At 42.2% G+C, this 25,115-nt stretch overlaps 4 protein-coding genes across 28 annotated transcripts in view; 3 read left to right on the top strand and 1 right to left on the bottom strand.

The window, feature by feature from the left end:
* The first annotated feature begins 1,328 nt into the window (after nucleotides 1-1,328).
* spsb3a (splA/ryanodine receptor domain and SOCS box containing 3a) lies at nucleotides 1,329-7,369 on the top strand. 3 transcript variants are annotated; one of them, XM_030408552.1, is made up of 7 exons: nucleotides 1,329-1,350; nucleotides 2,604-2,796; nucleotides 3,239-3,419; nucleotides 3,626-3,813; nucleotides 3,965-4,067; nucleotides 4,160-4,285; nucleotides 4,647-7,369. In XM_030408552.1, the coding sequence occupies exons 2-7, from the start codon at nucleotides 2,692-2,694 to the stop codon at nucleotides 5,036-5,038; spliced, it is 1,095 nt and encodes a 364-aa protein (XP_030264412.1). In that variant the 5' UTR covers nucleotides 1,329-1,350; nucleotides 2,604-2,691; the 3' UTR covers nucleotides 5,039-7,369. The 3 variants fall into 3 exon arrangements, with proteins under 3 accessions (XP_030264412.1, XP_030264411.1, XP_030264410.1); XM_030408551.1 differs by lacking the exon at nucleotides 1,329-1,350 and adding an exon at nucleotides 1,391-1,808; XM_030408550.1 differs by lacking the exon at nucleotides 1,329-1,350 and adding an exon at nucleotides 1,393-1,812.
* Nucleotides 7,370-8,010: 641 nt separating this feature from the next.
* On the top strand, nucleotides 8,011-9,601 carry mrps34 (mitochondrial ribosomal protein S34). The gene is made up of 4 exons (XM_030406557.1): nucleotides 8,011-8,114; nucleotides 8,429-8,786; nucleotides 8,900-8,942; nucleotides 9,071-9,601. Exons 2-4 carry the CDS (start codon nucleotides 8,469-8,471, stop codon nucleotides 9,367-9,369), a joined length of 660 nt encoding a protein of 219 aa, XP_030262417.1. The 5' UTR covers nucleotides 8,011-8,114; nucleotides 8,429-8,468; the 3' UTR covers nucleotides 9,370-9,601.
* A 560-nt stretch (nucleotides 9,602-10,161) lies between these two features.
* Nucleotides 10,162-14,805, top strand: nme3 (NME/NM23 nucleoside diphosphate kinase 3). 4 transcript variants are annotated; one of them, XM_030406556.1, is made up of 6 exons: nucleotides 10,162-10,314; nucleotides 11,011-11,163; nucleotides 12,539-12,669; nucleotides 12,810-12,911; nucleotides 13,322-13,434; nucleotides 13,675-14,805. In XM_030406556.1, the coding sequence occupies exons 2-6, from the start codon at nucleotides 11,118-11,120 to the stop codon at nucleotides 13,790-13,792; spliced, it is 510 nt and encodes a 169-aa protein (XP_030262416.1). In that variant the 5' UTR covers nucleotides 10,162-10,314; nucleotides 11,011-11,117; the 3' UTR covers nucleotides 13,793-14,805. The 4 variants fall into 4 exon arrangements, with proteins under 4 accessions (XP_030262416.1, XP_030262413.1, XP_030262414.1 ...); XM_030406553.1 differs by lacking the exon at nucleotides 10,162-10,314 and adding an exon at nucleotides 11,255-11,301 and having other exon boundaries at nucleotides 10,988-11,163; XM_030406554.1 differs by lacking the exons at nucleotides 10,162-10,314; nucleotides 11,011-11,163 and adding an exon at nucleotides 11,339-11,717.
* Nucleotides 14,806-14,847: 42 nt separating this feature from the next.
* Nucleotides 14,848-25,115, bottom strand: part of mapk8ip3 (mitogen-activated protein kinase 8 interacting protein 3) — a 29,949-nt gene continuing 19,681 nt past the window's right edge. For 13 of the 20 annotated variants that reach the window (XM_030406548.1, XM_030406543.1, XM_030406537.1 and 10 more), the window contains 17 exons: nucleotides 24,399-24,558; nucleotides 23,694-23,744; nucleotides 22,649-22,738; nucleotides 21,899-22,054; nucleotides 21,557-21,722; nucleotides 21,111-21,308; nucleotides 20,840-21,017; nucleotides 20,636-20,755; nucleotides 20,294-20,374; nucleotides 20,138-20,205; nucleotides 19,828-19,976; nucleotides 19,556-19,727; nucleotides 18,845-18,958; nucleotides 18,219-18,257; nucleotides 17,529-17,693; nucleotides 17,283-17,429; nucleotides 14,848-16,336 (listed from right to left, as the gene is read on the bottom strand). In XM_030406548.1, the coding sequence (XP_030262408.1) occupies nucleotides 16,212-16,336; nucleotides 17,283-17,429; nucleotides 17,529-17,693; nucleotides 18,219-18,257; nucleotides 18,845-18,958; nucleotides 19,556-19,727; nucleotides 19,828-19,976; nucleotides 20,138-20,205; nucleotides 20,294-20,374; nucleotides 20,636-20,755; nucleotides 20,840-21,017; nucleotides 21,111-21,308; nucleotides 21,557-21,722; nucleotides 21,899-22,054; nucleotides 22,649-22,738; nucleotides 23,694-23,744; nucleotides 24,399-24,558 (2,179 nt within the window). In that variant the 3' untranslated portion in view covers nucleotides 14,848-16,211. The remainder of the gene's footprint in view (nucleotides 16,337-17,282; nucleotides 17,430-17,528; nucleotides 17,694-18,218; nucleotides 18,258-18,844; nucleotides 18,959-19,555; nucleotides 19,728-19,827; nucleotides 19,977-20,137; nucleotides 20,206-20,293; nucleotides 20,375-20,635; nucleotides 20,756-20,839; nucleotides 21,018-21,110; nucleotides 21,309-21,556; nucleotides 21,723-21,898; nucleotides 22,055-22,648; nucleotides 22,739-23,693; nucleotides 23,745-24,398; nucleotides 24,559-25,115) is intronic. The other 7 variants (XM_030406550.1, XM_030406539.1, XM_030406552.1 and 4 more) reach the window with 5 other exon arrangements.

Raw genomic sequence — 25,115 nt, forward strand, 5'->3', positions numbered from 1 at the left:
AGTGTTGAGTGTTATTCAAGTACTCAAAATCACTTCACTGATTTGGTGTCAATACAAAAAGGTGTCACAAGAACACATTTTGCCACGGTGACCCACATCACTAACTGAAAAATGACTGGCCGACCCGACACAAAATGAGGATGAGGATGAATTTTACTGACACTGTGCAACTTTGTGATGATGTATAAAATGTAAAACAAGCCAGTGGTATTTTATACATTTAAACAGCATATCCTCTGAGCTACAAATATGCTGCTGCTGAGGCAAGCGAGGAGAATGTTTTATGATAAAATGCATTTAAAGCAAAGATATCCACATGTATAAGCTGACTTTGAGTCCAATGTGTACAATATATCAGTACTAACAATTGAATATAATACATTCAGTAGTGGAAAGTAACCAAGTACATTTACTCAAGTTTCGAGATATTAAGTCTTTGTATTTTGTTTTACACTTCTACATTAGCAACATTTCAGAGACAAATATCATACTTTTTACTTCGCAACATTAATTTAACCATAGCTACAGTTCCTCCTTACTGTTCAGTTTAGGATCTTACCCACAAAATCTATAAAAAGTTTAAATAAAATATGTCAAACACATGTAATGTATATACAGTGTTAATATGAGGCAGTTAAGCTTACAGAGGCTCTTATGTTGAGTCATCAATTACAATAGGCCACAAATATAACCAGAGAAAACTGAGAAGAAGCGTGCAGCATAATGAATATTTCTACTTTTAGGAATACTTTAAAGGATAGGTTTGTAATTTTTCAAGTCTGTGGTAAAACATTAGTCAGGTGCCCGCATGTACATTGAAAAAACAGAAAACTTTTATATTACATTTCACTGAGATACCTGCACAGAGCCCAAGAGACGCTAAAAGACAACACACACAGCCAAAGTCTGCTCACCCTGCTGACACCTGACAAAAGGTACAGAAGTGTCCACTGCCACCAGACTACAGAGCAGCTTAATCCCCAAAACTGTGAGACTCCTGAACTCACCCTTAACACTCCATTCCGTTTTTTTAAAATGTACCTTGCACCAGATTGGTTGAAACTGGCTTTTTGCTTCCAGACTCCTCCTCCTGTGCAAAAAGATACTCCAGACTCTATCTGAGGTTAATAATCGTATTCAGCAGTCTGCATTATATAGATCAAATGAAAACAGTGGCCAAAGACACAAAAAGTGGCATTTTCAAAACCAAACAGACAGTTATTTTGGAAGATATCAACTTAATTTGTCTAACCCTGCTGCTGAAGCCTCATGTTAGACTCAGACATAGATATTTGAACACTTTTCTTTCTTTTTTGTGTGCACAAAATAAAGAGTGTGGAACTTATGGAGGTAATGTTTAATAGACAAAATATGAACAGGAGGAAGATAAACCAGTTTTAATATTCATAAAGCTACTTGATCATTGTTTTAGACAGACTTCGTGAACCCATCCTTGAATCCTCTTTTTGCTACTGGTAATAGCAACATTGTAATAGTGACATTGTACTGGTACTTTTACTTAAGTAAAACATCTAAGTATCCCGTAGCTGTGTTGACAGGAGTGTCTGAAGCGTAGTGAAAACTTCCTGGCTGTGAAGGAGGCAGTGCTTTGAGCTCCTGCAGAGAGACCGCCTGCCTGTTATTGTTTACGGTCTGACTAGTGTAAAGTAGGTCATGGAAAAGGGGAAGCTCAGCTAGCTTCTCGTTCAGTTGTCGTGTGTGAACGATCCAGCAGCAGGTGTCTTCAGGTAACAACGTCTCCGTGCTGTGGTGGAAGCTTCCCCGTGAATGCTGGTTGTGAACAACAGGCAGGTAATGTTAACGCTATCCTTTAATCCAGCGCTCGTAGCTGCACGCAGCTAACGAAGCTAACTAGCTACTTTATGCTACGTCTGAGTCTTGCATCGCTAGCCATGTTATTTCGCCTCTGGCCACCGTTTTTTACTACATGGGTAATACAACCGTGAACGTAAGATGGCCAGTGACACCTGCCCGTGTACTGAGTTGTATACACATGTGTAAGCATTAGTCTGACCTTGTTATAGCCTGCTAACATGTTAGTGCAGCGCCGTTCAACCATGTTGCAAGCGCTGGCTGCCTCTGTTAGCTAGTATAGGCTAAGTGGCTAACTGAAAGCGAGGTAGGAGAACAGCATCGCACATCACAGGATAATAATAATTGTACTGATGTCGGAAATGATCTGCAGACCAGGACTAGACTTCTAACAGCCAGTCAGTGTTAAGTTAAGTAGTAAAATGTGGTGTCAGTGACTGTCATCCTACAGAGAGTCTGTGTCTGTGGGATGTTAGGGTTAGTGTTGCCCCACAAAGTGTCTCAGTGGGCTAAAGTGCATTTGGCAATATTTCTCATATAATAAGGTGAAACTGATGAGTGTGGAAAGGGGGTGTGTTAATGGCGATATTAACAATATGAAGAAATCTCAAAATTATTTCATACACCGTATTAGATTGAGAGGACATGGATTGCATGAAGCAACAACCAAAAAAACAAAAAATCCAGGTTATGTGCCACATCAGTCTTCAATGTCCATGCCTCTCAACATATATTTATATATAGTTATATGTAGTCTCTTTGTATTTCAGCAAATTGACAAATGCGGTTCTTCCAACATCTGGATTGAAACCTGGTCTGACTGTCAGGCTCTTCTACTGGTGAGACTCTGTTGCTGCCATGTCCAGGCGAAGCAGGAACAGTCGTGCATGGCGATACGTTTGGGGTGGGTTACGACGGGATGCTGATGCTCGGGCGCTTGTGTGGAGCTGCGACCACCTAGAGGTAAGCATACAGGGGCAGCTGTTTTCCCCCAGACATAAAGCTCTGTGCAGATAAGACTTGTTGGTGTCACATGATGCCACTTGTTTACACTCCAGGGAGGAGACCGGATGTGTCACCATGAGGAAGCAAAATTCACCTCAGAAAGCCAAGACAAACCAACAGCCTCTAATTTGCCTATGGCCATAATAAACAGTGTGTGTTTGTTGATACTAATGTCTGCTGTTTGCATGCATTGTAGCAACACAAAACATTTTTCTACAGAAAGGAATTCAACATAATGCCTGCTTTTTAGTATCAAATCTCAGAGATGCATATATTTTCCAATCCAGTGCCCAATTCTGGAGATGTAGTAGCCTGACATGAGAGGCGGCGCCGTCTTGTTACATAAGAAGTGCTGCTGACATTTGCATTTGGTCTTTCTATCTATATTGTTGCTCTCCAGTACAGTGATTCAGACTCCGAGGCAGACTTTTCAGCAGTAATGGTCCCTCCAGTCCCCAGTGCAGTGCCCGTCACCGGAGAGTCTTACTGTGGCTGCGATTCACAGGCAGACACCAGCTACAACCCTCGCCTGCGAGGTTTTCACCAAGTGAAAGACTGCCACTGTGGAGAAGATGACCAAGGTACAAGACAACTGCTGCATGATATATTAAATGATCTTATTTGAGTTACAACACTCTAGTCAGTTGTGTTATCTTTAATTGGGCTCTGATTTGTTCACACACAGATTATATGAATAACATTTTACTTTGCTAAATGACTTAAGGTAAAATGGCAGTTTATTTTATCCTTGAATAAAGGGATGACGGAATGACTTCCGATGTTTCAGAGTTTGATTGGGTGTGGGATGCCAACAGCCGATCAACAGCAACATTACTGAGCTGTGACAATCGCAAAGTGAACTTCCACTCTGAATACAGCTGTGGCACGGCAGCAATCCGTGGCTCCAAGGAGCTGGCAGAAGGACAGCACTTCTGGGAAATCAAGATGACGTCTCCAGTGTATGGAACAGACATGGTAAACCTCAACTCTGTTGACCTGCTCTTATTATGTAAATTAACTTTCCCATAGACATACTAAGTAGAGCAAATGTTTTGTGTAAGACAAAAGATGGACTCATGCTGAGAAAAGGTTTCACTTCTCTAAAGTGCTGTTAATTTCTTCACAGATGGTTGGTATAGGCACTTCTGACGTCAATCTAGACAAATACAGACATACATTCTGCAGCCTGTTGGGAAAAGATACAGACAGCTGGGGTCTTTCTTACACTGGTGAGCTTAGCACAACATGCAACAAGGTAGCAGTAACCTCTCACAATAATTATTGTAAAAGTTAGACATCAGTGTTTGACTTCTTTTCTCAGGCTTGTTGCATCATAAAGGAGACAAGATGAACTTCTCCTCCCGGTTTGGACAGGGATCCATCATTGGAGTCCATCTGGACACGTGGCACGGCACACTCACTTTCTTCAAGAATCGCAAGTGTATAGGTAAGTATTGAAGGGCAAAGTCTTTTGACCACAGTTCTGGTAGTTTGATTCCTATTCCTCTTGTTGCATTGGTGTAATATGGCCTTAGTAAAACATGTCAAATGTAGTATTCCTTTTTTAACTTTGCACAAATTCTACAGTAGACCTTTGATCGTTTTTTGAAGGAAACCTACATTTTACACTTCTTACTGAGATGTATTCCACCCATGCAATGAGCCTTTAACCAGATCTTTACCAATATGGCCATATGTATGTACACATATGTTTGTAGGGACTGTGTGAAAACTGCCCCACAGAAAGTCACTGTAGTAAGATATTACACATGAACATAAAACACTTTGTTTGTGTTTTCTTGATCTAGGTGTTGCTGCCACAGAGCTACAGAATAAGAGGTTTTACCCGATGGCGTGCTCCACGGCAGCAAAGAGCAGCATGAAGGTGATCAGATCTTGCTCTGCACCCACCTCCCTGCTCTACCTCTGCTGTGCTCGCCTCCGCCAGCTGCTGCCGGACTGTATAGACACCCTGGACGTGTTGCCACTGCCACCAGGCCTTCGTCAGTTGCTCCACAACAAACTGGGTTGGGTGCTCAGTCTCAATGGTGGCGCCATAGAGGAAACCCCAGAAGAGCCTGAGCGCCCCTCAGGTTTGCCTGTCCCCCCACTGGCCGGACCGTCGTCTTCTGAGAGTGACTCAGAGGGTTGTACATCTGACCCCGAAGCCTGTCAGAGGAAGAGATGCCGCTGGACATGACTGGACGGCTCCAAACCTACCTCCTCTTAAACACTGGTAGACGTTACTGTCCTTTGGCATCTAATCTAGTGTTTCCTACCTGCCGCAAACTTTCCTCAACATCCATGTTGTCCAGTAGTGAAGAAAGTAAGGGAGTGATACATAGGAGGAAAACTGTGATGGCGATATTACTGCCTGCACGTCTTTACTGTGATCTTCTCTCATGCCATTCAGATGTCTTGACGCTCATCATACATTCAGTATCCAAACCAGCTTCAGTAATAAGTGAAAAGATGTGGTGTATTTTGTTAGCAAGCATAACTTGTTGCCATGCATCCATGGGGATTAGTGTGCAGATGCAGGGACAGCCTGTACAGTCTAACACTGAAGTCGTGTATGGCCAAATTCTGATGGTCAACGTGGTTTATTTGCAAAAAGGGGGGTTTTAAAAAAAAAAATGAGAGACTGGATATCTGTGTTTTCATCTTGTATGCAGATAATGTATATTGTTCTCAATCGTTATATTGGTGCATTATCAAAGTAATCTTTTACCTGTTTTACTTGCATCTGCTATAATCTGTTAGGTTGCCAAAGAGAGAATCGGTTGAAGAGTGTCGAGTAGGGGGAACATACAGGAAGTGACACATCATAGGTCATGTTCTTTATTTCTTACCCATAGGTTACATCTATAAAGCAAAAACTGTCAGAATGTTTAGACAGATCAAAAACTTAAGAAAGGTTAGAAGGAGTTGGAATGAACCTGGATGTACTTTTAGTCCTCCAAAAATGAAAAGACTCCGAACAACTAATGCACCGATGATTTCTCGTCAGATTATCCCTGTTTCTTGAGAAGAAAAAAATGTTTAATATGTTATATTTACGGCAACATCCATCTGTCACCAGCTTTTGAAAATCTCTTTTTGAATCCTTATGAACTAAAGTATTGATTTCCTATTTTCTAAAAGATGTAGGTAAGGCAGTATACATTGTTATTTAGTGTAGCTCTTTTTAAATCTGACCACGAGACAGTATTTCACTCAGAAGAGACTGCCACATGTTGTCACACAGTAAATTGTCATCACTGTTACACCTTATCGTTATGTAAAACATTTTAAATTCCTAGTTTCTTGGAAAAAATATGAGATTATGAACAGTTTTAATGTTAAACTTGTGTACTTTATGCAAGGGTATTCTGTTGGTGTTTCCAAGGCCTTGTTCCATATCTTCCTTTAAGAAAACATTTTAGCATCAAACGCTCAGCCCCTGTTGGCCTAATAGATTGCTGTAAAAAGTTCCTTCAATATAGTAAAAGTATTGTAACTTCTCACACTGCTCCTGCAGCCTGATTCACCTCTCAGCTCTCTGTGCATATGTTTGCCATGTTTGTAACAATGTTTTTTTAAACATGGCTAAAATCACAGTTTACATGTTGCACCACAGCCCTGAAGCTGGAGATTCAGCCATATGTTGTCATGACTACATCTATTAGAATATATATCAAGTACATGAAAGGACAGTGAAGATGTGGATTATGCTGCAGGAGTGGTCTGACACAGTTGCGTGGATGTATTGTTCCTCGTTTTAAAAAAAAAAAAAAAAAAAGGTCCAGCCATCTTTCAAGCTGACATGGGCTGAGCTGTGTTAAGATCAGTTTAAGTATTAACTAATCTTGAATGACTGAGGAGGGGATCATTACCCCTGGGTCAGATATGTAAATAATTTTAGTTTTTAATTTCTTTGGAGTAACCAACCATAATTATACAGATATTAAAGTAATGTTTGACCCAGGTGCTTAAGTTAAACGGTATGCCAACGGCTGCCTCAGTCACCGGTGTTTGATCACTTTCTCTCCTCACGGTCTTGGTTTAAGTAGATGCACACAAAGACTTAAGGTACTATGCAACACAAGCATCTTATGTGATGATGGTTTTCAGAAGTAACGGGTGTTTTAGGATATTATGATGGAGGCGCAAACACAACAGCAGTGGTAAAGGTACCAGAGGACCATGCTCATTAGTCCTGAGTAGTGTCACTGTGACACGACACACTTAATTCTGTCCAGTTGTGTAATGATCTCTCAGATTGATCCCTATAGATCTTGTAATGTAACCACCAAGAGGTTAGTCCTAGTACAGCAAATTAATTATCTGTCTTATTCCACAATATTTGTCTTCACATCAATGCATCCAAGCACTTTTTCTTACTGTTAAACTGTAAATAGAAAAAAATTCTAAGTGTCTCTTCTATAACATGTCATATTAATAATACTGTATGTGAAGCCCTTTACTCGCCTTTTCTGTATAACTTATCAGCATGATTTCCAGCTGAAAATAAATGAATGCTAAATATGCACAAAGGACTGGATGTGTTATTAACTACTAAGGAAATTGGTAACGAGGACATTTCCAAATGCCATATTCTTAAGGGGTCAGCTTTAATGCTTTAGGTTTGAATTGCTTTTTAAAACTTTACATTTGACATAAACTATTGCAGCATCACTTTAATTTAGTAGAACATTTTTTTAAATGCTTCTTTTTTTGTGTGTCAAAAATCACACATAACCCATATTAAATTGATTTTTTATTGTATTCATGGCAGAGTGGAGAATGTTTTGAAACATCTCTACTTCATAAAATGTACAGAAATAAAACTGCTATAGAGAACAAGTAGCTGAAATAAATGTAACAAAAATCAAATTGATTGTAAAATATTTTAGAGGGTTTTGGCGATGGTGCTGCTTTGGAGTGACTTGAACTCAGGATTTTGTGTGTATTAACATTTTACTACCTTGTTTTTTGTTTTGTTTTTTGCCTGTATTTATGTGTTCCTATTCAATTGCATTTTTTGCCTCTTTACTTGTATTTCTATTTATCCAGATGTTTTTAGTTTACCTCTAAAATCCTCACTAATATTATAAATCAGTACAAAGGCCAACATTAATTTATTAGTATGACAATTTTTTAGTTTTCTACAAAGTTCACCTCATGCGGAACCAAAAAGTCACTGTCGTGTATACCCGGAACTCTCGTCGGTCGGACCAAGTGAACGGAAGTTGTGTTCCTTGCTTGCGGAGGTCAAGTGAAATTTGGACATCGAGGTAATTTTAATTTCAGCTGTTCGCAGAGTTTCAGCAGTGTCGATATTTCATCCAAAGTAAATTGAAAGTTATTAATTGGCGTAAATGTCCGAAGCTGTTTTATAACGTGTTGTTAGCATCTAACGGCAGCTAACAGGCTCGCCAGCCTCAGGGCCAGTGATAAATCCACGGCCAGGACATGTTTTATGCTCTCCACTGACAATACATAATGTCAGCTTTACGTGAATTATCGATCAGTTCTTCTGTAACCAATAGGCCAAAGTGCAGTTTAAATTGCATATAAAACTTCCATACATTATTGTATTCTCTTGCAGAAGAAAGTGTGGACTGAGGAGCAGCTCCTAAACATCCAACATGGTGAAGAAAAAGCGACTTCGCCTCATAGCAGAAATGGCTCGGAAAATCCGGGCGTACCGGGAGCTCAAGTCCCGGCCGCGGGAGTCCCAGAGATTCGACCTGGACTATGAGACGATGAAGCGGCCTTTAACCGGGAAGATGCTGCCGGTTCTGGCCTGGCAGGATGTCCGCAGGGAGAGTCGCCTCTTCTCTTTGTTGTCAAGCATAAGGATGTTCGGGGTTGGCCGCCTCTTTACCCGCAAGTCCTGGCTGGAGGACCACCCAGAGCCCAGCTATTGGGAGATCACCAAGGTCAAGGTGGACTACACGGCACAGGTGAGAGAGATGTCAGTCCAGGTGCAGACCTGAGTGATAAACTTTACTGGTTTGGCAGATGTTCTGATAGGATGACTGCAACCCAAATGACACCTGATTCTTGTGATTTCTAGAACATGGATCATGGCCAGGCATGGGGGGTCCTCACCTACAAAGGTAAGTCTGGACTGAAATTGGGGGTTCACAAGTTTTGGGGGGTTCAAAAAAAGTGCAACATAAAATGGAATTTAGAGTGGACACTTTGAAACAGCATCCTGACATATTGCATTTTTTTTCTTTCACAGGAAAAAAGGAGAGCGAGGTCAAAGAGGTGGATAAGGTGATGTACCATGACTGGCGTCTGGTTCCCAAATACATGGAGCAACAGTTGAAGGACTTTGAACCACTCCCTGAGCCACCCGTGCAGTACGTGCCCCTCCCTCCCCTGCTCCGCGCCATGATCCTGGCCGAACACAAGAAGGCATTCGGCCGTGTATTGGCTGAGGAGCCGACTTTGCCTTTAAAGAGGGACACCCTGCTCAACAAAGACTATTTCAACAATTTGGAACAAGAGAGGCAGAGGACAGAGGGGACAGCGGTGTGATACTCCTGGTTCAGAGGCAGAAAATCTTGGACACTTTGGACGAAAATCAGTGTGAAGAAGTCATAACTTCTTCGGTCCAAATACACTGAAAGCCCTCGCCCTCAATGTCTGGCTAAAAACTGGACAACCAGTTCCCTGCTTCTTTCATCTGAAGCAGGCTTCTCTATGTAAATGTATCAGTGTGATGTGGTTAATATAAAATTTGAGATCAAATATAGCTGTGATCACTGTATTTTCATTCTTTGTGCCTGCCTTATTGAGTACTTTATAGACTACTTCTTTGAGGTAATTATAGCCTTATAGCACTGTGAATGCACAGTAAACACTTAACAGACATTACTGCAGACTGATATTTTAACACTTTGAAATCAACTTTTTTGTTTCGCCAGAAAAAAGAAAAATGTATCCGATTTGACCATTGACCACTCAGGCAAAAACAAAGTTTAATTTGATGATGAAGGCCACAGGTGACACAGGTGTTTTCTGTTACTTTTTGAGGAGACTTGCTTGTAAGTGTGCCTTATGGCTGTGCCATGGATAACCAGTATTACATTATCGGCTGGTATGCCCAGAGAAAAATGACATATTGAGGACAATATGCAAAAAATACATTTTGTATTTAAAAAAAAGCATGATCAAACTTGTAGTAATCTGCAGTAGCCTGCATTTGTTGCTTAATGTTGTAGTACCATTTGAAATACTGTAGGAGTCGCTAAAGATTCTACATTTAAATTTCTACAGTGTTCTTGATGTCTACGCTCTAGGTTTAGGTTTCAGATTAAACACTCAAAACAATTACAAAGCTGCATCCCTGATACAGAGTAACCCATGTATTTGGTCTATACTGTATGTTATTTCACTGTGGTTCATTTTCTCATCCTACAGTAGCTGGCTAACCATTTTAATGAATGCAGGGTTGTCAAATGTCCCAACAAATTAAGCAAGGTAAGTCTCCTGCACTTAATCATTTTCTGACAAGTCTTAACATCTCGTTAATTACCCAAATTACATGTGAATTAAAGCATAAATGGCACCTATCGTGATTTAACAAAAGACAGCTTACTTAACTACTGTGCTAAATGTAAGCCTGACAAATCTGATCTAAATCTAATTTGGGAGCACCGCACATCTGTAGCCTAAATTGTATTATGGCATGTGAAGGCTTGGCTAGTAGGACAGAGCAGCATTATTCCATGAAATAGTTGTTGGGTTCTATGGAAGCTCTTATCCCTCAAAGATAAAATAAGAAAAGATGAGCCTTTATTAGTGTCCAGAGAGGAAATTCAAGTGATTCAACAGCACAAACAGTGTAAATATAAAACATATAAATAAATAACTGCAGATACAGATATGAAAAAAACCCAAACATTTTCAGTATATGAAATAAAAATAAGAATAGCCATAAAAAAGGAACTATACAAGATCAATTAAACGTAGGAACTAGGACACAGTGAAAATAAAAATGAAATGTGAGGCGTATAACATGAGAAAAAAATATATAAATATGGATAACTTATCCACAAAGCAGCAATATGCCAAAAGTAAATTTGGCAGTCACCAACGACCTGCAAAATAATAAATCATAGTTTCATTTAATCGTTTCTAACTTTTTGTCTTTTCTCGGCTTCCACACATGATTAGCGCCACGTGCCCGCGCTTTGAAGTGTTCCTAAGCAACGTGCGTGCTGACGTGCGTGCGTACGTCCTCCTTCCCTCCTTCCGCCAGTGTGCTCCGTCCACCGGCCACGATGATCTGCCTGTTTCTGTCCATATTTGCTTACTTCTTCCAGTCAGGTTGGTGTTTTATCTGTTTGTACCTCACGTATCCTTCAGTTTGAGTGTCACTCTTGATTTTGTGCTCACAGTTTCCACCGTGTGTGAGCAGGAGACTCAGCGGACCTCGGCTAGCTAGAAGTGGAGCAGAGTCAACCGGTGAAACAATGTTGTCTGTCAGCCTCCAGTAACTTTGTGCGAGCTCATAACTAATTTTTAGGCTAAAAACAGGCAAAGTACAGTCGTCCGGCTTTGAAGTGTGACTGTTAATACTCAACTACTGTCTGCCTAGACTCCCCCGGCGTTACATTTGAAGTGGTTAACGTTACTTTGTGAAGCTACCAGCATGTGCACGCCTCACTGTGAAATAAGTTGATTCATCATCCTATTAATAGTTCCCGTGTTAGTGCGCTGCCATTGGTGCCTCCAATGTGGAGCCTGTGAGCGCTGATAGGCTGCTGCCTGCAGGAGGAAAGCTGCAATGGGGCCGCGAAAAAGGTCACACAGAGATCTGCACGAACTTGGAGATTTGGTGGTTAAACATGCGAGGATTGAAGAATCTGGTGAGATCAAATGTAGGCGAAAATAACGAGTGAGATGGAGCCTGCTGAGAGTGAGAGGCTGTGAAAGTGCAGGGTTCAGACATATTCCCTTCCTGGGTGAGGGGATTATATTTTTTCCAACTCAAGTCTTCCAGCAGAGGCCTGAAATTGATATCTGTGGATCGATCAGTGGCTTGTAGAACTAACAAATAACAGGCAAAATTTGTGGAGACGTGTGTAAAGTTCAAATCTGTGTTTGCTCTGCTGCATGGGATTGTTCGATGTGTGTGTCCACAGGGTCAAGAGGTGTTATGCAGGCACATGAACCATGTATGACACAGGCATGCAGAGCTCAGCTGTGTCAGCCTCACACAGCACACTGCATTTTACTTCACCATGATTGCTTGAATGAATGCTGCTGCCTCTCCATTCTGTACTAGAGCTGCAACTATTATTAATTTAGTTGTCAACTATTAGGTGAATCACCAGCTATTATGATAACTTATAGGAAACGGGAATTTTCACTAATTCCATCTTATATGTGATTTTTCTTCTGGTTTCTTCCTCTGTGACAGTAAACTGAATATATTTGGGTTGTGGTCATAACAAGGCATTTGAAGACGTAATCTTGGGCTTTAGGAAACACTGACTTTATTCCCCATTTTCTGATCCCCATGTCACAGACCAAACAACTAATTTATTAACCGAGAATATAATTAACAGATTAATCGACAGTGAAATTACTCACGAGTTGCAGCCCTAGTCTCTACCAAGGTGCATGCAAGCTGTTTCGGGTTGTGTGTTTGGTGGCCATTGTTGTTGGCTTTATCTTCATTTTCACCATATGTTTCTAGGCTGGACTGGTGTGAATGAGCGCACCTTCATCGCTGTCAAACCAGATGGCGTGCAGCGGAGACTGGTGGGCGAAATCGTGCGCCGCTTTGAGAGGAGAGGGTTCAAGCTGGTGGGCCTCAAACTCGTGCAGGTATTTGGGTTGTCTGTCTTCTTATTCTTCCTTCATACTCCTTTTTTTCCCAAAATGGTCCAAATAAATAATCATGGCTAATATAATACAATAATTATATTTTTGACATTTTAATTAAATACGTCTCTCTTGTGTATCAGGCATCTGAGAGTCTACTCAAGGATCACTACTGGGACCTGAGGACTAAGCCTTTCTTCAGGGATCTGATGAGCTACATGAGCTCTGGACCAGTCGTGGCAATGGTGAGATTCTCCCACTTGCTGCACAGCATGACCACAGGACAGTACAGGCTTTCAGGAATTCAGAGGTCTTTTTTACGGGCATTCTACTGAAGGAGATGCGCTGCTTTTGAGTGTAGACGGTGTGTTCTAGATCTAGATCTATAAATGAAAAGACTGAAGCAAAGAAGCTCATGTTGAGACGTAGTGATTTTTACAGTTTTTATCTTGTCATTCTTTTGGCGTGATTGAATATTTGTTGGTGCACTTCGGCACAGAACATACCACACCCCAGTTAGAAAATATATAACTCAAATATTCGAAATTATATATTTGACAATTCAGATGTGATCAGATATGACAGAAAGGATTAACACTAATATTGTTATATTGTGCTGCATGCCCTTGTCATTTCCATTTCTGTGTTGGTTCAGGTGTGGGAGGGTTTGGACGTGGTCAAGACAGCACGTAAGATGTTGGGAGAGACGAACCCCGCCGACTCTCTGCCTGGAACCATCCGAGGAGACTACTGTGTGGAAGTGGGCAGGTAGGATTCAGTCCAGTCTCATGAATTCTCTGACGCGAAATCTTGCCGATAAAAGTATCAAAGTAATGTCATTGTTGCCATCATCATCATAAATGGATTATAAAACATAATTAAATTGTCAATCGGAAGTCAAATGATGTGCTGAAGTAAATTTGAAAGATTTTTGTATTCCTTTCTGTTATGAGTCGATCAGCTTCTGTTGATCCTGTCCTGAACATGTCTGTCGACTCTGCGTTGCAGGAATGTGATTCATGGCAGCGACTCGGTAGAGAGCGCCCAGAAGGAAATCTCTCTGTGGTTTCGTCAGAACGAGCTTCACTGCTGGGAAGACAACAGCAGCCACTGGATCTACAACTGAAAGCCTGCGTGCGCTGCACCACACAATCCTGTGTTTTTTTATTTGTGTCATTACAAGACAAATGACGTCATACCTGATGAATATTTTTGTTTTGGCTTTAGTAGCTTGTAGCCACACAGGAGAGGAAGTGTCATTGCTGTCTTGCCGCTGCTGCTGTTTTCATAAAATGCTTATTTTTTTTTTAACTGAGGTGAAATGTCTTTAAAAAGCAGTCATGCACTAAGTGAGCAATAACTTGATCATTAAACTGACAGTTCTTTCATTATAGTTTTCGTTTAGTGCAGAACACTAGTTCATGTTTACAGTTTTAAAGCAATAAGCTTGGAATGTGGAGCAATAAAAGGTCACGACTCATATTTTTAATCAGGTTGAATTGCTGCATTTAAGCGTACACTAAAGATTATTTTTTATTTAAGAGTACAGGAGATGTGTGTGTAAAGTATGTTAGGTTACACAAAACACCAAATGTCAGATACATTGTTTACCAGCTCAACTTGTTTTGGATGCAGTTCTCATGGAATTTTGCACATCACACTAATATACTATCTTTTTTGTCACTTGCAAAACTAGCAGTTTTCCTCATGAAAAATCAGCCAGGTGTGCATGTTTCTCCTGTACTTGTCCTTGCAATGAAAACCCAACCATTAACCAAAAGCACTAACACAATTATTGTCTTGTTTACACAGTAATGATATTCAGTTTCCTGTACTGCAAATTTTGTATTGGTTTAAAACAAATCACTTGGGACTACTTGAATGTAAAGGGTAGACATTTTGAAATATGATGCTTAACTAAAGCTTAAGGTGCACATTGCTCTGATTATGATGTTGTAACGTCGTCATTTCAGGCTCAGATCAAAGAGAAACTGCGCTAAAGTGTCGTCTTTTGTTCGACAAAAGTGTCGCTTTTCCAGTTGCTGCTTTTGTCACATCCAGGCTTTTCTAAAATACCATGATGCTGTATGAAATTCTGTCAAAATTGTCAAGAACAATAAATTATAAACTGTTTAATCAGTTGTGTTTCTGCTTTGTGAAATAAGTCATCCACACACCAAGTACGTTTTTTTCAGCACACAAATATGTTTAATATTTAATCCACACAGATAGAGATCGATGCATGAATTTCCATACTGAACAAAGAGGATGGGCTTCAGTGTGTCTGGAGATTTACAATAATCCCTGTACACATGATGACGACACTTCACTGATCACCTGCTTTACACCGAACCGTCTGATCAACAGCCAGTCAGACGAGAGAGAGGAGTCTCGGACTGAACCCTCAACACATTACACTTGACCCCCTTCGACTGCTTTAATAACCTTGCTCACACGACTCCAGCATGTCTCTTTTACATCAGGCAGCTGCGCCAGATATTTCCTGTCTTTAGGGGTCTGTTACCACACACTAATTCAAGAGAGTTTTTTCTTAAATCAGGGTAGAAAATGAGCAAACATCAATAATCGAACTGCTTTAAATGACGCGACTGCAGGACTGGATGCAAAATATTTCAAGTAACGGCTCAAAAAGCTCAGATTTCTATGCAGAATTCGATGCAACTTTACATTTATTCCACGTCGTCGTACCTTCACTTACCCTAAAGTGTTTCACAAACCCAATTACCATCCACTACAATCTGAAAGCCAAAACACGACGTCTGTACTGTATGCTCTCATTGGATTTGAATTCTCTCACAAACAGTCAAAGATTGATCCATAAACACCTGACATCTGCATCCATTAACTCCATTCAAAAAGGCTCCACAACATGGCCGAATGGATATGCATTGCTGATTGGCTGTTAGAAAAATCAGACAGATTTCCGGTGAAAAAGCAAGTCAGTGTTGTCATTCATAATTTCTGTACCTGCTGTTCTTTTGTTTTTGTTTTTTTTTTACTTTTGGTACAATTGATGCACGTTGGGGGCTTTGCTTTAAGACGAGGTGGAGGTTTCACAGATGACAAACTAAGTGGAGGAGGAAGAAGAAGAGGAGGAGGAGTAACTCTGGGGCAGATGCAGGACAATTGAGGTAAATATAGGAGCAGATACAGTGTGCTTACAGGGTGAATATAAGATCGATACAGAGGAGGGAGGTAGTTATGAGGCTGGGTTACAAGGCTCATGAAGATAGTTACAATGCCCTGGGTGGGACAGAAACAGGATGGCAGGCAGATTACTAGATCAGAGGAGGTACTTACAAGGCATTAAAGTTACAAGGTGACGGGGCAGGAGGGGATATAATAGTTACAAGGGGACGATATACGGCTTCGAGGGTCGTTTTTAGAGCCAAGAGGGGGAACTTTTACATGACCAGGGGATAATTACAAGGTTTTTGGGTGGCTGGAAGCTTTTCCGGGGGGGGAGAAGGAGGGAGATTTCTTTAAGGAGATGAGTGGGTGAGGTGTTAAAGCAGATCCAGGTGTCACTCGGGTATGTAAGACACCTGCCAGACGATGATGTGGCTCCGCTCGGCTTTGCACACAGCAGGTTTCATTTGCGTAGCTACGGCGCTCTCTCCTTCCTCCGTCTCATCGTCCTCTCCATCTCCTGGGGAGGAGATGCAAACGCTTCAACATCATGCATTGTATTTGTTTTATTTTACATAGAATTTTGCTTTTATTGTGTCAACTGAGCCAAAGTACAGCAACATCAGCACTGGTATCGACAAACATCAACATTTCATTATTTTGTTTTGAAATTTTATAGGAAGTCTTTATATGGTAGTTTGACATAGTCACAATGGATACCACTGCTTTTCTTGGTAAGTCGCCCATATCTGCCTTTTTGCCTTGTATTGCCATAGTACCTTTACCCAACACTGCTCTGATTGGCTAATCCCACTATTCTTACCTTAACTCTAACCAGTCACACTCCTCATACCTAAACATACCAATGAAGACGACCAAACAAAGGCGGAGTACAGTGAGGAACCGCAGCACCAAACTGAATTCAGATTAATCAAATTGTTGCAGTTCCACACTGTGACCACTGGAGGGCACTGATGACTCTAAATTCACTCAGGTCAGCTGTCAGTTAGCGCCATCGAAGACACGTTAGCATGCTGAGCACACTTCAAGTGAGTCATTTTGAAAATAAAGCAATCAAACTGCTGCAAAACACCTGCTGATGTTGCTGCTGATTATTAACAATAATCACATTAATAATTAATTGTTCATATTAATTAAAATGATACAAGGATTGATACTGTGCGTTAGCTTGTCATTCAATTCAGTGTTGAAGTTCTTCATTGTGACCACTGGAGGGCAGTGAACACATGTGAAATCAATCAAACTAATAATGAGTCAGAAATAAGAACATTTATACAAAATGAACTGTGCTTGATAATAAATAAATTCATAGATTTTTTTGCTAAATGTACAGATATCTATCTTTTTTACACCCCGTGTCCCTAATGAAATGGCTTGGGTGTTTTCAGCCATACCCAGCTACACCTAATCTGTGTGTGTGGTGTCAAGTTTGTGTAATTGCTCACCTATGCGGAAGTCAATGTAGCCCTCTCCTCCACTCAGCACCAACACGTTATGAACACTCTGGGCCTCCGTCTCTTGTGGAGCTGTTGAGCCCTGACCCTCTGACGGACTGTCCAGCACGCTGCCATTCAGGGTGGCCAGAACATTGCCTGTCACACACACACATCAAAAAACAAAAGAGGTTAAAGACTAGAAAATTGTAAACAGTCTGTAATATCAGAAGACAGGCAGACGGGCTTTGTGCCTACCGGGGACAGAGACGAAGAACTTGACAGCATCACGGTGTCCATGGAAGCAGAGCTGGGCCTGTGCCATGGAGCAGTAGGGGATGAAGCTGCCGGTGCTCTTCTCAGAGCCGTCGTCACCGTACACGTGAATCACTCCACTGGACGATGTAGGAGACACCTTGTTGGCTAAGGGGAGAGAAACCCAGAGGTAAGAAACTAACCCACCATGTTTTTTTTTTCCTTTGCAAATCATATGTGGAAGCATGGTGCAGGAAAAAAAAAAAAAAATCCAGAACGAACACCCACAAAATCCACATACAGTATTTCCACAGATGAACTGAAAATAACAAGTTTTTTCAGAACATTTCAAAGACGGCTGAAGCACACCTCTTGCATGCAATGGATCTGATACATACAAAATTATCTTTTAGTCATTGATGCAACAAATGACAATTATAAATAGCATGCAAAGCAACCAGTAAGTTCACAGTAAAACATGAAATCACTGATCAGAGAACACTTTTAGTGAGCTTCAGCTTACAGATAAAAGATGACTAACTGAGGGCCTGATTTGTGTCTCCATTCACATCTTAACTACTCAAAGAAACAGAAAACTTTAGTCTGCAGACTTTGTGTCAGGGGACATAAAGGTCTGACTGGGTGAGAAAAGGTAGATCACAACAGCAGGAGGGAGGGAGCGCTCCCACTTACCCCTCACACCAAGGAGCTGTCCCCGGTGAAGGACCACCGCTATCAGAGGAGGAGGAGGAGGAGGAGGAGGAGGGTTGGAGGTGAGCAGAGGAGAAAGAGGAAAGTAACAGTAACAGTTATGACTGAGATTGTCATTCAAGTGGTGAAACCGCTGAGGGGAGGCAGGAAGGTGGAAAGAAAGACGGGGAGTTCAAGGGAAGAAGAGGGTGTTCGCTAAAGAAGGATACAGATAAACAGCACCGCGGTATGTGAGGCTGTGTTTGAAGATGCTGAATTCAGGTTCACACCTAAAACGTGTTACTTCAGACTAATGAGGAACAATCCGATGGCTCACCTGGTAGCACAAGAGCCCTATGTAAAGAGGCTTAGCCCTCCGCAGCAGCCCGGGTCTCATTGCTGTCCTACCTTTATAAAGGTTATAAGCCCCAGAATAATCGTTAACAAAGCGGACCAGAAAATAATTAACTTCGCCTTTCATTATAAAGCAGGTCGAGTTGCCACATAAATACTATGAAAGTATCAAAACTCCACGGAGAAATGCGTTACCATCAGGTGGACACTGTTTGGATTTTTATTGAAAAGACGGAAGCTCACAATTGTTGTGAGCTGAATAAAAGAAAACTCACTCTCTGTCAGTGGGATGGAGATGATGACACCGTTTCCGGTTCCGACCCAGAGACGATTTCCGCCAATCAGAAGTGCTGTGATACGCACAAAAGAGAAGCCCAGCTTGCCGGTGCCTATGAATTACAAGTGAGAGTCAGAGTCAGAGTTACTGAGGGAAATGATCCAATGAAATTAAAGTCACCGATCAAAATGTTGGTGATTACAAATGGTCATACATCAACATAGTTCTTTAGAGTAAAATGATTATATGTAGAAAAAAACAATAATTCTGTTGTTTTGCCAGTTTTTTCTCGCCATTGTTGCCAAGTTCTTGCTAATGGGGGACTGTTGGGTCTTTGTAAATTAAGGAGTTTAGTCTAAACCTACTTTAATTAATAAAAGTGTCTTTTGCTTGAATTTGCACTGACTCTCAGCTGCCAATCAAACTTTTCAGCTTTGTTGCCTTGTTATTGTCTTAAAAATGCAATATGTTTCATTATTATGATGAAAAACACTACTCAAAATGAGTTATGGATATTGGGATATGGGTGCATATATGCATGTGCATGGATACATGAAATAAAAGTCAAATGAAATGTGTCACATTATTTTGGTGACCAAAAATATAATAATATATAAATATTCACAAAACACAAAATACAAATTCAGATATGTCACATAAACAATTAAGTTAAGTTAAATGCTAAAATATCCGGATATCACACTCTCACCCAGCATCTTGCTGACGTATGGTTCAATGTCCACATCCTGGAGGTGCTGGTGTGTGTGTGCGTGGTAGAGCCGCAGGGTCGAGTCTAGCCGGATTGACACCCACACACCGTCGCCGATCCACGCCAGCTGCCGCACCTGACTCTCCCTGCGGGGATGGGCATCGAAGGACTTCTACGGAGCAGGAAATCAGCTCATTATTACACTTCAAAAATTGTCCGTGGAAATTGCTGCTACATGAAGGACCAAAGACAATTGTTGGATTCAAACTCACCTCGATCTGCATGCTCTTAGGCTGGATGACGTGGATCTTGTTCTTGTAGCCGCACCAGACTTTATCGTGGACCACAGCCATGCAGCGGATGGAGTGATGAGGTCGGCCAAGGTCCATTAGGTGATAGTTAGACAAATCCCACTGGCCGTCTGTAGACAAAACCACACACACACACACACACAAACACAGAATACACAAAATAGTAATTAAAATCGTCTAAAGAAAAGACAAAGAGTTCCACAAAAGACACAGAGTTTCATCCATCTGGAGCCAGTTCTGGGGATTTCGTTTTGAATAATGGCAATAATACCTTCTGATCTGTGGAATATGGCGAGGGTCCCGTCAGCGAGGGCGACCAGCACACGACCTTTCACATGCCTGCAATTAAAAACGTAGACGGAGACTGTTGGAGTGACTGAAATTCACAAAGAAAATGTGAGCTTTTTGACTGTCAGCCGGCACTTACACCAGGCTGAGCACAGAGTCTTTGAGTTTGATGGAGTGGAGACACTTCTTCCAGTTTCCAACCGCTGAGTGGACGTAGAGCCTTGAGGGAGAACAGAGGCAAGATACTCCAGAGCAAAAACCAGACTGCATACAGATTTCAGGAGAAGCATTGTCACGATATTTATATAAAGTCACACATGCATCTTAGATGGAAGGGACAGGTACTCTTTTGGGAAATCTTCCCATCCAGAGTGGGAATATAAGCTCATACTGTGAGCAAAGTATGGAAATGATTGTACTGTGGGGTTTTCTGTATTTGTGTGTCTCCAGAAGTTGTGAGGAGTTCTGCTGAAAGACTTACCAGCCGTTCTGAGCCCCGAGCCACATAGTGGGGGCCACGCTGGTGTAGTTCTTGGTATCTTCGCCGCCGTCCTCTGAGTCTGTAGGGTGAGAAGATTCCTCTTTGGACTGACCTGTGCTCCTGTGTGGACGGACGACAAACGCGGCTATTTAGTCACGTGTTCCTGATGATTGACCTCATAAGGACCGGGCTTGTAGCTCCTACCTGTCAGAGGCGTCTGCTGGACGAGGCTGGGGATCGGTGAAGACGTGCTCTGTAAACGGTCCCGGAGGTCCCAGCTCCGTTTGGCCTGCCGTCGATTCGGGAACCTCTGTGGCCTCTGTGGCCTCCTCAGCCGACTGGGCAGGGTGAATCTTCCCGTTCATTGGGGGAGCAGTGGGGGCTGAAGCACAACCAGCATTTAAATAAATAAACTAACTCGTGGGTTCGACGCATTTCTATGATAGTTGTTCTATGATGTTCAGGATGTGCCCACCTTGTCCTTTGTCCATTATGGGCGTGTCGGTACGTGAGGAGCAGTTGCTACGGGCAACGCTGCAGTTGGTGGCACAGCCGACGAGAGTGATACCAGCCAACATGCCCTCCACGCTGCCCGTGTCGTCGCCTCCACCTGCCCCACCGTCACCTGGATCCAACACGATCTCTCCTGCTGGATAGTCGCTCTCACTGGCCGCTGGATACAAACACACACACATATCAACACACATGATGAACCTGATGAAGATTTAACACAGACACAGCTGTTGATTTACAATCTGATAACTGGAAATGAAACACTGGCAAGTAAGAAATGACAATTTGCCTTTTTACGTTGTATAATTCGGAGATAATATTGAAGGAAGAGACTTAAAAAGTAATTTCCTTCAACATACAAGATGCGTATGTACAAAAGAACTCCAGGGGTTTGATAGGAACTTTCACCTGGCACGCTGGAGATGCAGAGCACGTGGGCGTTGCAGACGTTGAACTGGTCAACCAGTGAGCCTGGCTGGTTGGCGTCGATGATGACCACCTTGCTGGCAGAGTGGGTGCTGGTGAGGATCCACACTCGGCTGCTCATCGTGTCTGTTTCCTGGAGCTCCTTCGACTGGGTGAGCAGGGGAGGAAGGGAGAGAGGAGGCAAGAGGGTTTAAACACAATCACGACTAACTGAGACAGGACAGAAATCGTAATTCTGAGGAGCTATGAATAGGAGTTTTTAAAATGTATCCCTGACATGTCATTCTTCCACGTCTATGATTGACGTTAGAAGAGTCTACCTACCTTCCTCTTCTCTGGGGAGCTGTGGCTGCTCTTCCTGCCCGCCCCGTCCTCCTCGGCGTGCAGGGGGTCACTGCTGCCTGACGGTGCTTTGGCCGGTACCGACTCCTGGCTGCTGGCTCTCCATCCTGTCAGGTCCACCCCAGCCGCACACCACAACTACAAGCATGTGCACACGCACAAACACACACGCACGAATAATTAAAAAACATGTAAGTGATCAGGGATTGAAGTGCCACCCGGACACTTATGAGTGTCTGAAAATACTTTCTCACACACAGAGATGATGTTCAGAACCAATAAAGCCACCACAAAGCAGCCCGACTGACTCTCTGGTTGCACTAGCCGTCCCTGTAAGTGCCCTTTGATGGACCTAAGTGCGCCTACGATTTGCTTAATTCCTGCTATGACATGTCCTTAGGTCAAGAATGCTCTTTGAGGTACTAAAGTATTCCTTGATAATATGAACGGGAAAGTTTGGGTTTTCTAAAGGAAGAGCTGTATGAGGTCCAAATGAGTCTACAACTGCCTGAATCAGTTAGTTTGTGAAATCGTGTGTTTTCAATGAATCTGAACTAGTCCTTTAAAACGCAGAGGTCAAACACTCACACTATCAAACTTAAAGGGCAGCAGCAGGTCAGGTAAAATTGTGTGTAAATTGTGGGTCAAGTGGCTTCAGAGAGAGCAATAGAACAGCTTTGGTTCTCCAACTGCACAGTTACGGCGGTTCATATGACAGAAAACAGTCCTCACCTTCCTGTTGGGGTCCTTCTCCACCAGAGGACGGCAGTACACCGGGACGGGCACATTCTTCATGCGGTTGTCCTCCTTCTCGTTAGTGGGCTAAAAGCAGAGGCGATAAGAGGTCAGTAGATGAGCAAAGAGGTGAATTATTGTCTGGTTCCATCAAAATCCCCAATATTACTGTCCACTAATGAAAAGCAGGAGCATTCAGAGAACGTGTATGTACTGTATACATGTACAGCACATACACAGCAGGCATTAACGGAGAAAATCCACTGGAAACAACAATCTGTGATGCTATCACTTCGGTTTTTTTCCCAGGATGCCACTGAACCAAAGACCATCTCTGCCTCTTCTATACGAGATTTATGTTTTCTGATTGCTGCTTCAAGAAAGAATTCACTATTTGATTGTGGCACCAATATTGTATCTTTATTTCAGATTGTTCACCTATTAGACTCCATTTTAGCTCTACTGGAAATATCCTGGTGCTCTCACCAGAAAAAGAAAAGACTAATTTATGCTATTACTCAGCAACTTGTTCAGTGTTTGAGAGTGGATTTTTCCTTTAAGGAAACTCTGAGATCAGAGCAGGATTCAGTAAACGATGAGGGCGTCAGTGCTGAGGTTTAGGGCAGGTTGAGACAGACAGAGGTCAAAGGGTTAAAAACGTTGTAACAACATTGGCAGAGGGAGAGAGGATTAGATAAAATCAACTCCACAGAGACAGGAGTCTATCAGACGGATGCAGTCAGAGGGTCTCTGTGTGTGTTTGTGTACTGTGTATGTGTGTCTGTAAGAAACCTTTTTGTCACGTCATGCCTCAAAATGAAAAATGTCATGCACTTGTAGAGTTTTGTTTCATGGCAAAGTTGTTCTCAAGTTGTTCTTTTATTTACAGAAAATGCTGTCTTGATTATGTGAATGTGTATTCTGTGTTTTGTCTGGTATGAGCCACCCACTTCTATCTCAGGGTCGAGGATTTTAGTGGGGGAGGTTAAAAGGGAGGGGAAGCCATGAAGGCGCATGCTGGCGCTCTGTCGGTCTCACTTGCCTGTTGTCTCTTCAGCGGGCTGTCCTGAGCGCTGTCCGGCTGACCTCCAGTCTGTGGGAGACCAAAGTTAGAACCACCTGCCTACCAACACACTCTGCCCCTCTGGACTGATCCAGCTGCACAGGGTCTGCCAGCCATGCTGTAAAATTATGTTTATGCTTGAAACCAAAGTTGGAGAGACTGCTATTCTTACAGGTGTTTGTTTTATTTAATTCAAAGGTTAAGGCATATTTTTCTTATCTTACAGTCTGAGAGGTGGATAAGTGTGCTGTCCCCACCGATCAGCTCTGGCTGTCGTATCAATAAGTAATTGGTGGACAATGAGCAGAAATCCTACAAGTCTTCTCACAACAGAAAAAAAGGTCACAAATATCATGAAAGAGTATGATAGCTTCTTACTTGTTAGGATAATGTTTAATCTATGTTTAATATAATTTCACATCTGAAAATTGATGTTTAGAGACAAGTCGGTCATATGTCACACTCTGTTAACCTGTGAAAACGTCAGCGAGTGTACGAAGACGTCACTTAAGGCTTTGGAAAAAGATCACAGGCATTCTTCACATTTGTTTTGGACATTAAAAAAACGAAACGATTAATCGATTGATTGTGAAAATAATGGGCCGATTAATCGATACTTAAAATAAGTCGTAGGTGCAGCCCTCGGTAGGTTGGGGGTCGTGTGTGTGTCTGATGTGTGTGTACCTGTTTTAAGCGAGACGGCACGCTCCAGCCACAGGCCTGCATGATGCCGTCATCACGGCGCATGTGCTCGCGGACCTGCCGGTACTGTTCACGCCGCTGCTCTCGGCGGGCCAACAGTGCCGAGTCACTGAGGAGAGACGCAACACCGTTACTGGCCAGTCTGAAAGCAACGGGGAGGGGCGGAAGGGGGAAGAGAGAAAGAGCGAAGCATTAGCAGCCTGGCCAGCCAGCAGCAAGAGACGAAGAGATGAGAAGATGAGAGGAGAGGAAGGAAAATAAAGCAACAGCCGTTGTTACCAGCATGAGTTCAACTAAGATTTTTTTCTTGCCCAAGCCAAGCGATGTGTTTGATTGCACTGAGCTAAAAGTTATGAAAAGTTTTAAAATATCTATAGTGTTTGTGCCTGCAAATGTAAAAGAGAAGAAATACAGAAGAAAAAGTTTGTGCCATTAGAATTAAAAAGAACCTTATCTTTCTCTTAATCATCTCTTTAATTCTGCAATAGCCATAAAAAGGCTTTCCAGTTACGTCCCAATGACTTAGATAAGATAATGTTCAGAATATTTGCTTTAATATATGCATGAAGAGATTTGTCTGAAAGGGACATGAAAGTTTTAACAACCAATCCCAAATGCTGCATACTGGAAAACTACTTCTATACTCTGCAAGCTGCCACAAGCGAGCAAGCGACCAGGCCACCAGAGTGAGGGCAGGTA

The sequence above is a fragment of the Sparus aurata genome, chromosome 23 (assembly GCF_900880675.1).
Source record: "Sparus aurata chromosome 23, fSpaAur1.1, whole genome shotgun sequence".
In the NCBI taxonomy this organism is placed as follows: domain Eukaryota; kingdom Metazoa; phylum Chordata; class Actinopteri; order Spariformes; family Sparidae; genus Sparus; species Sparus aurata.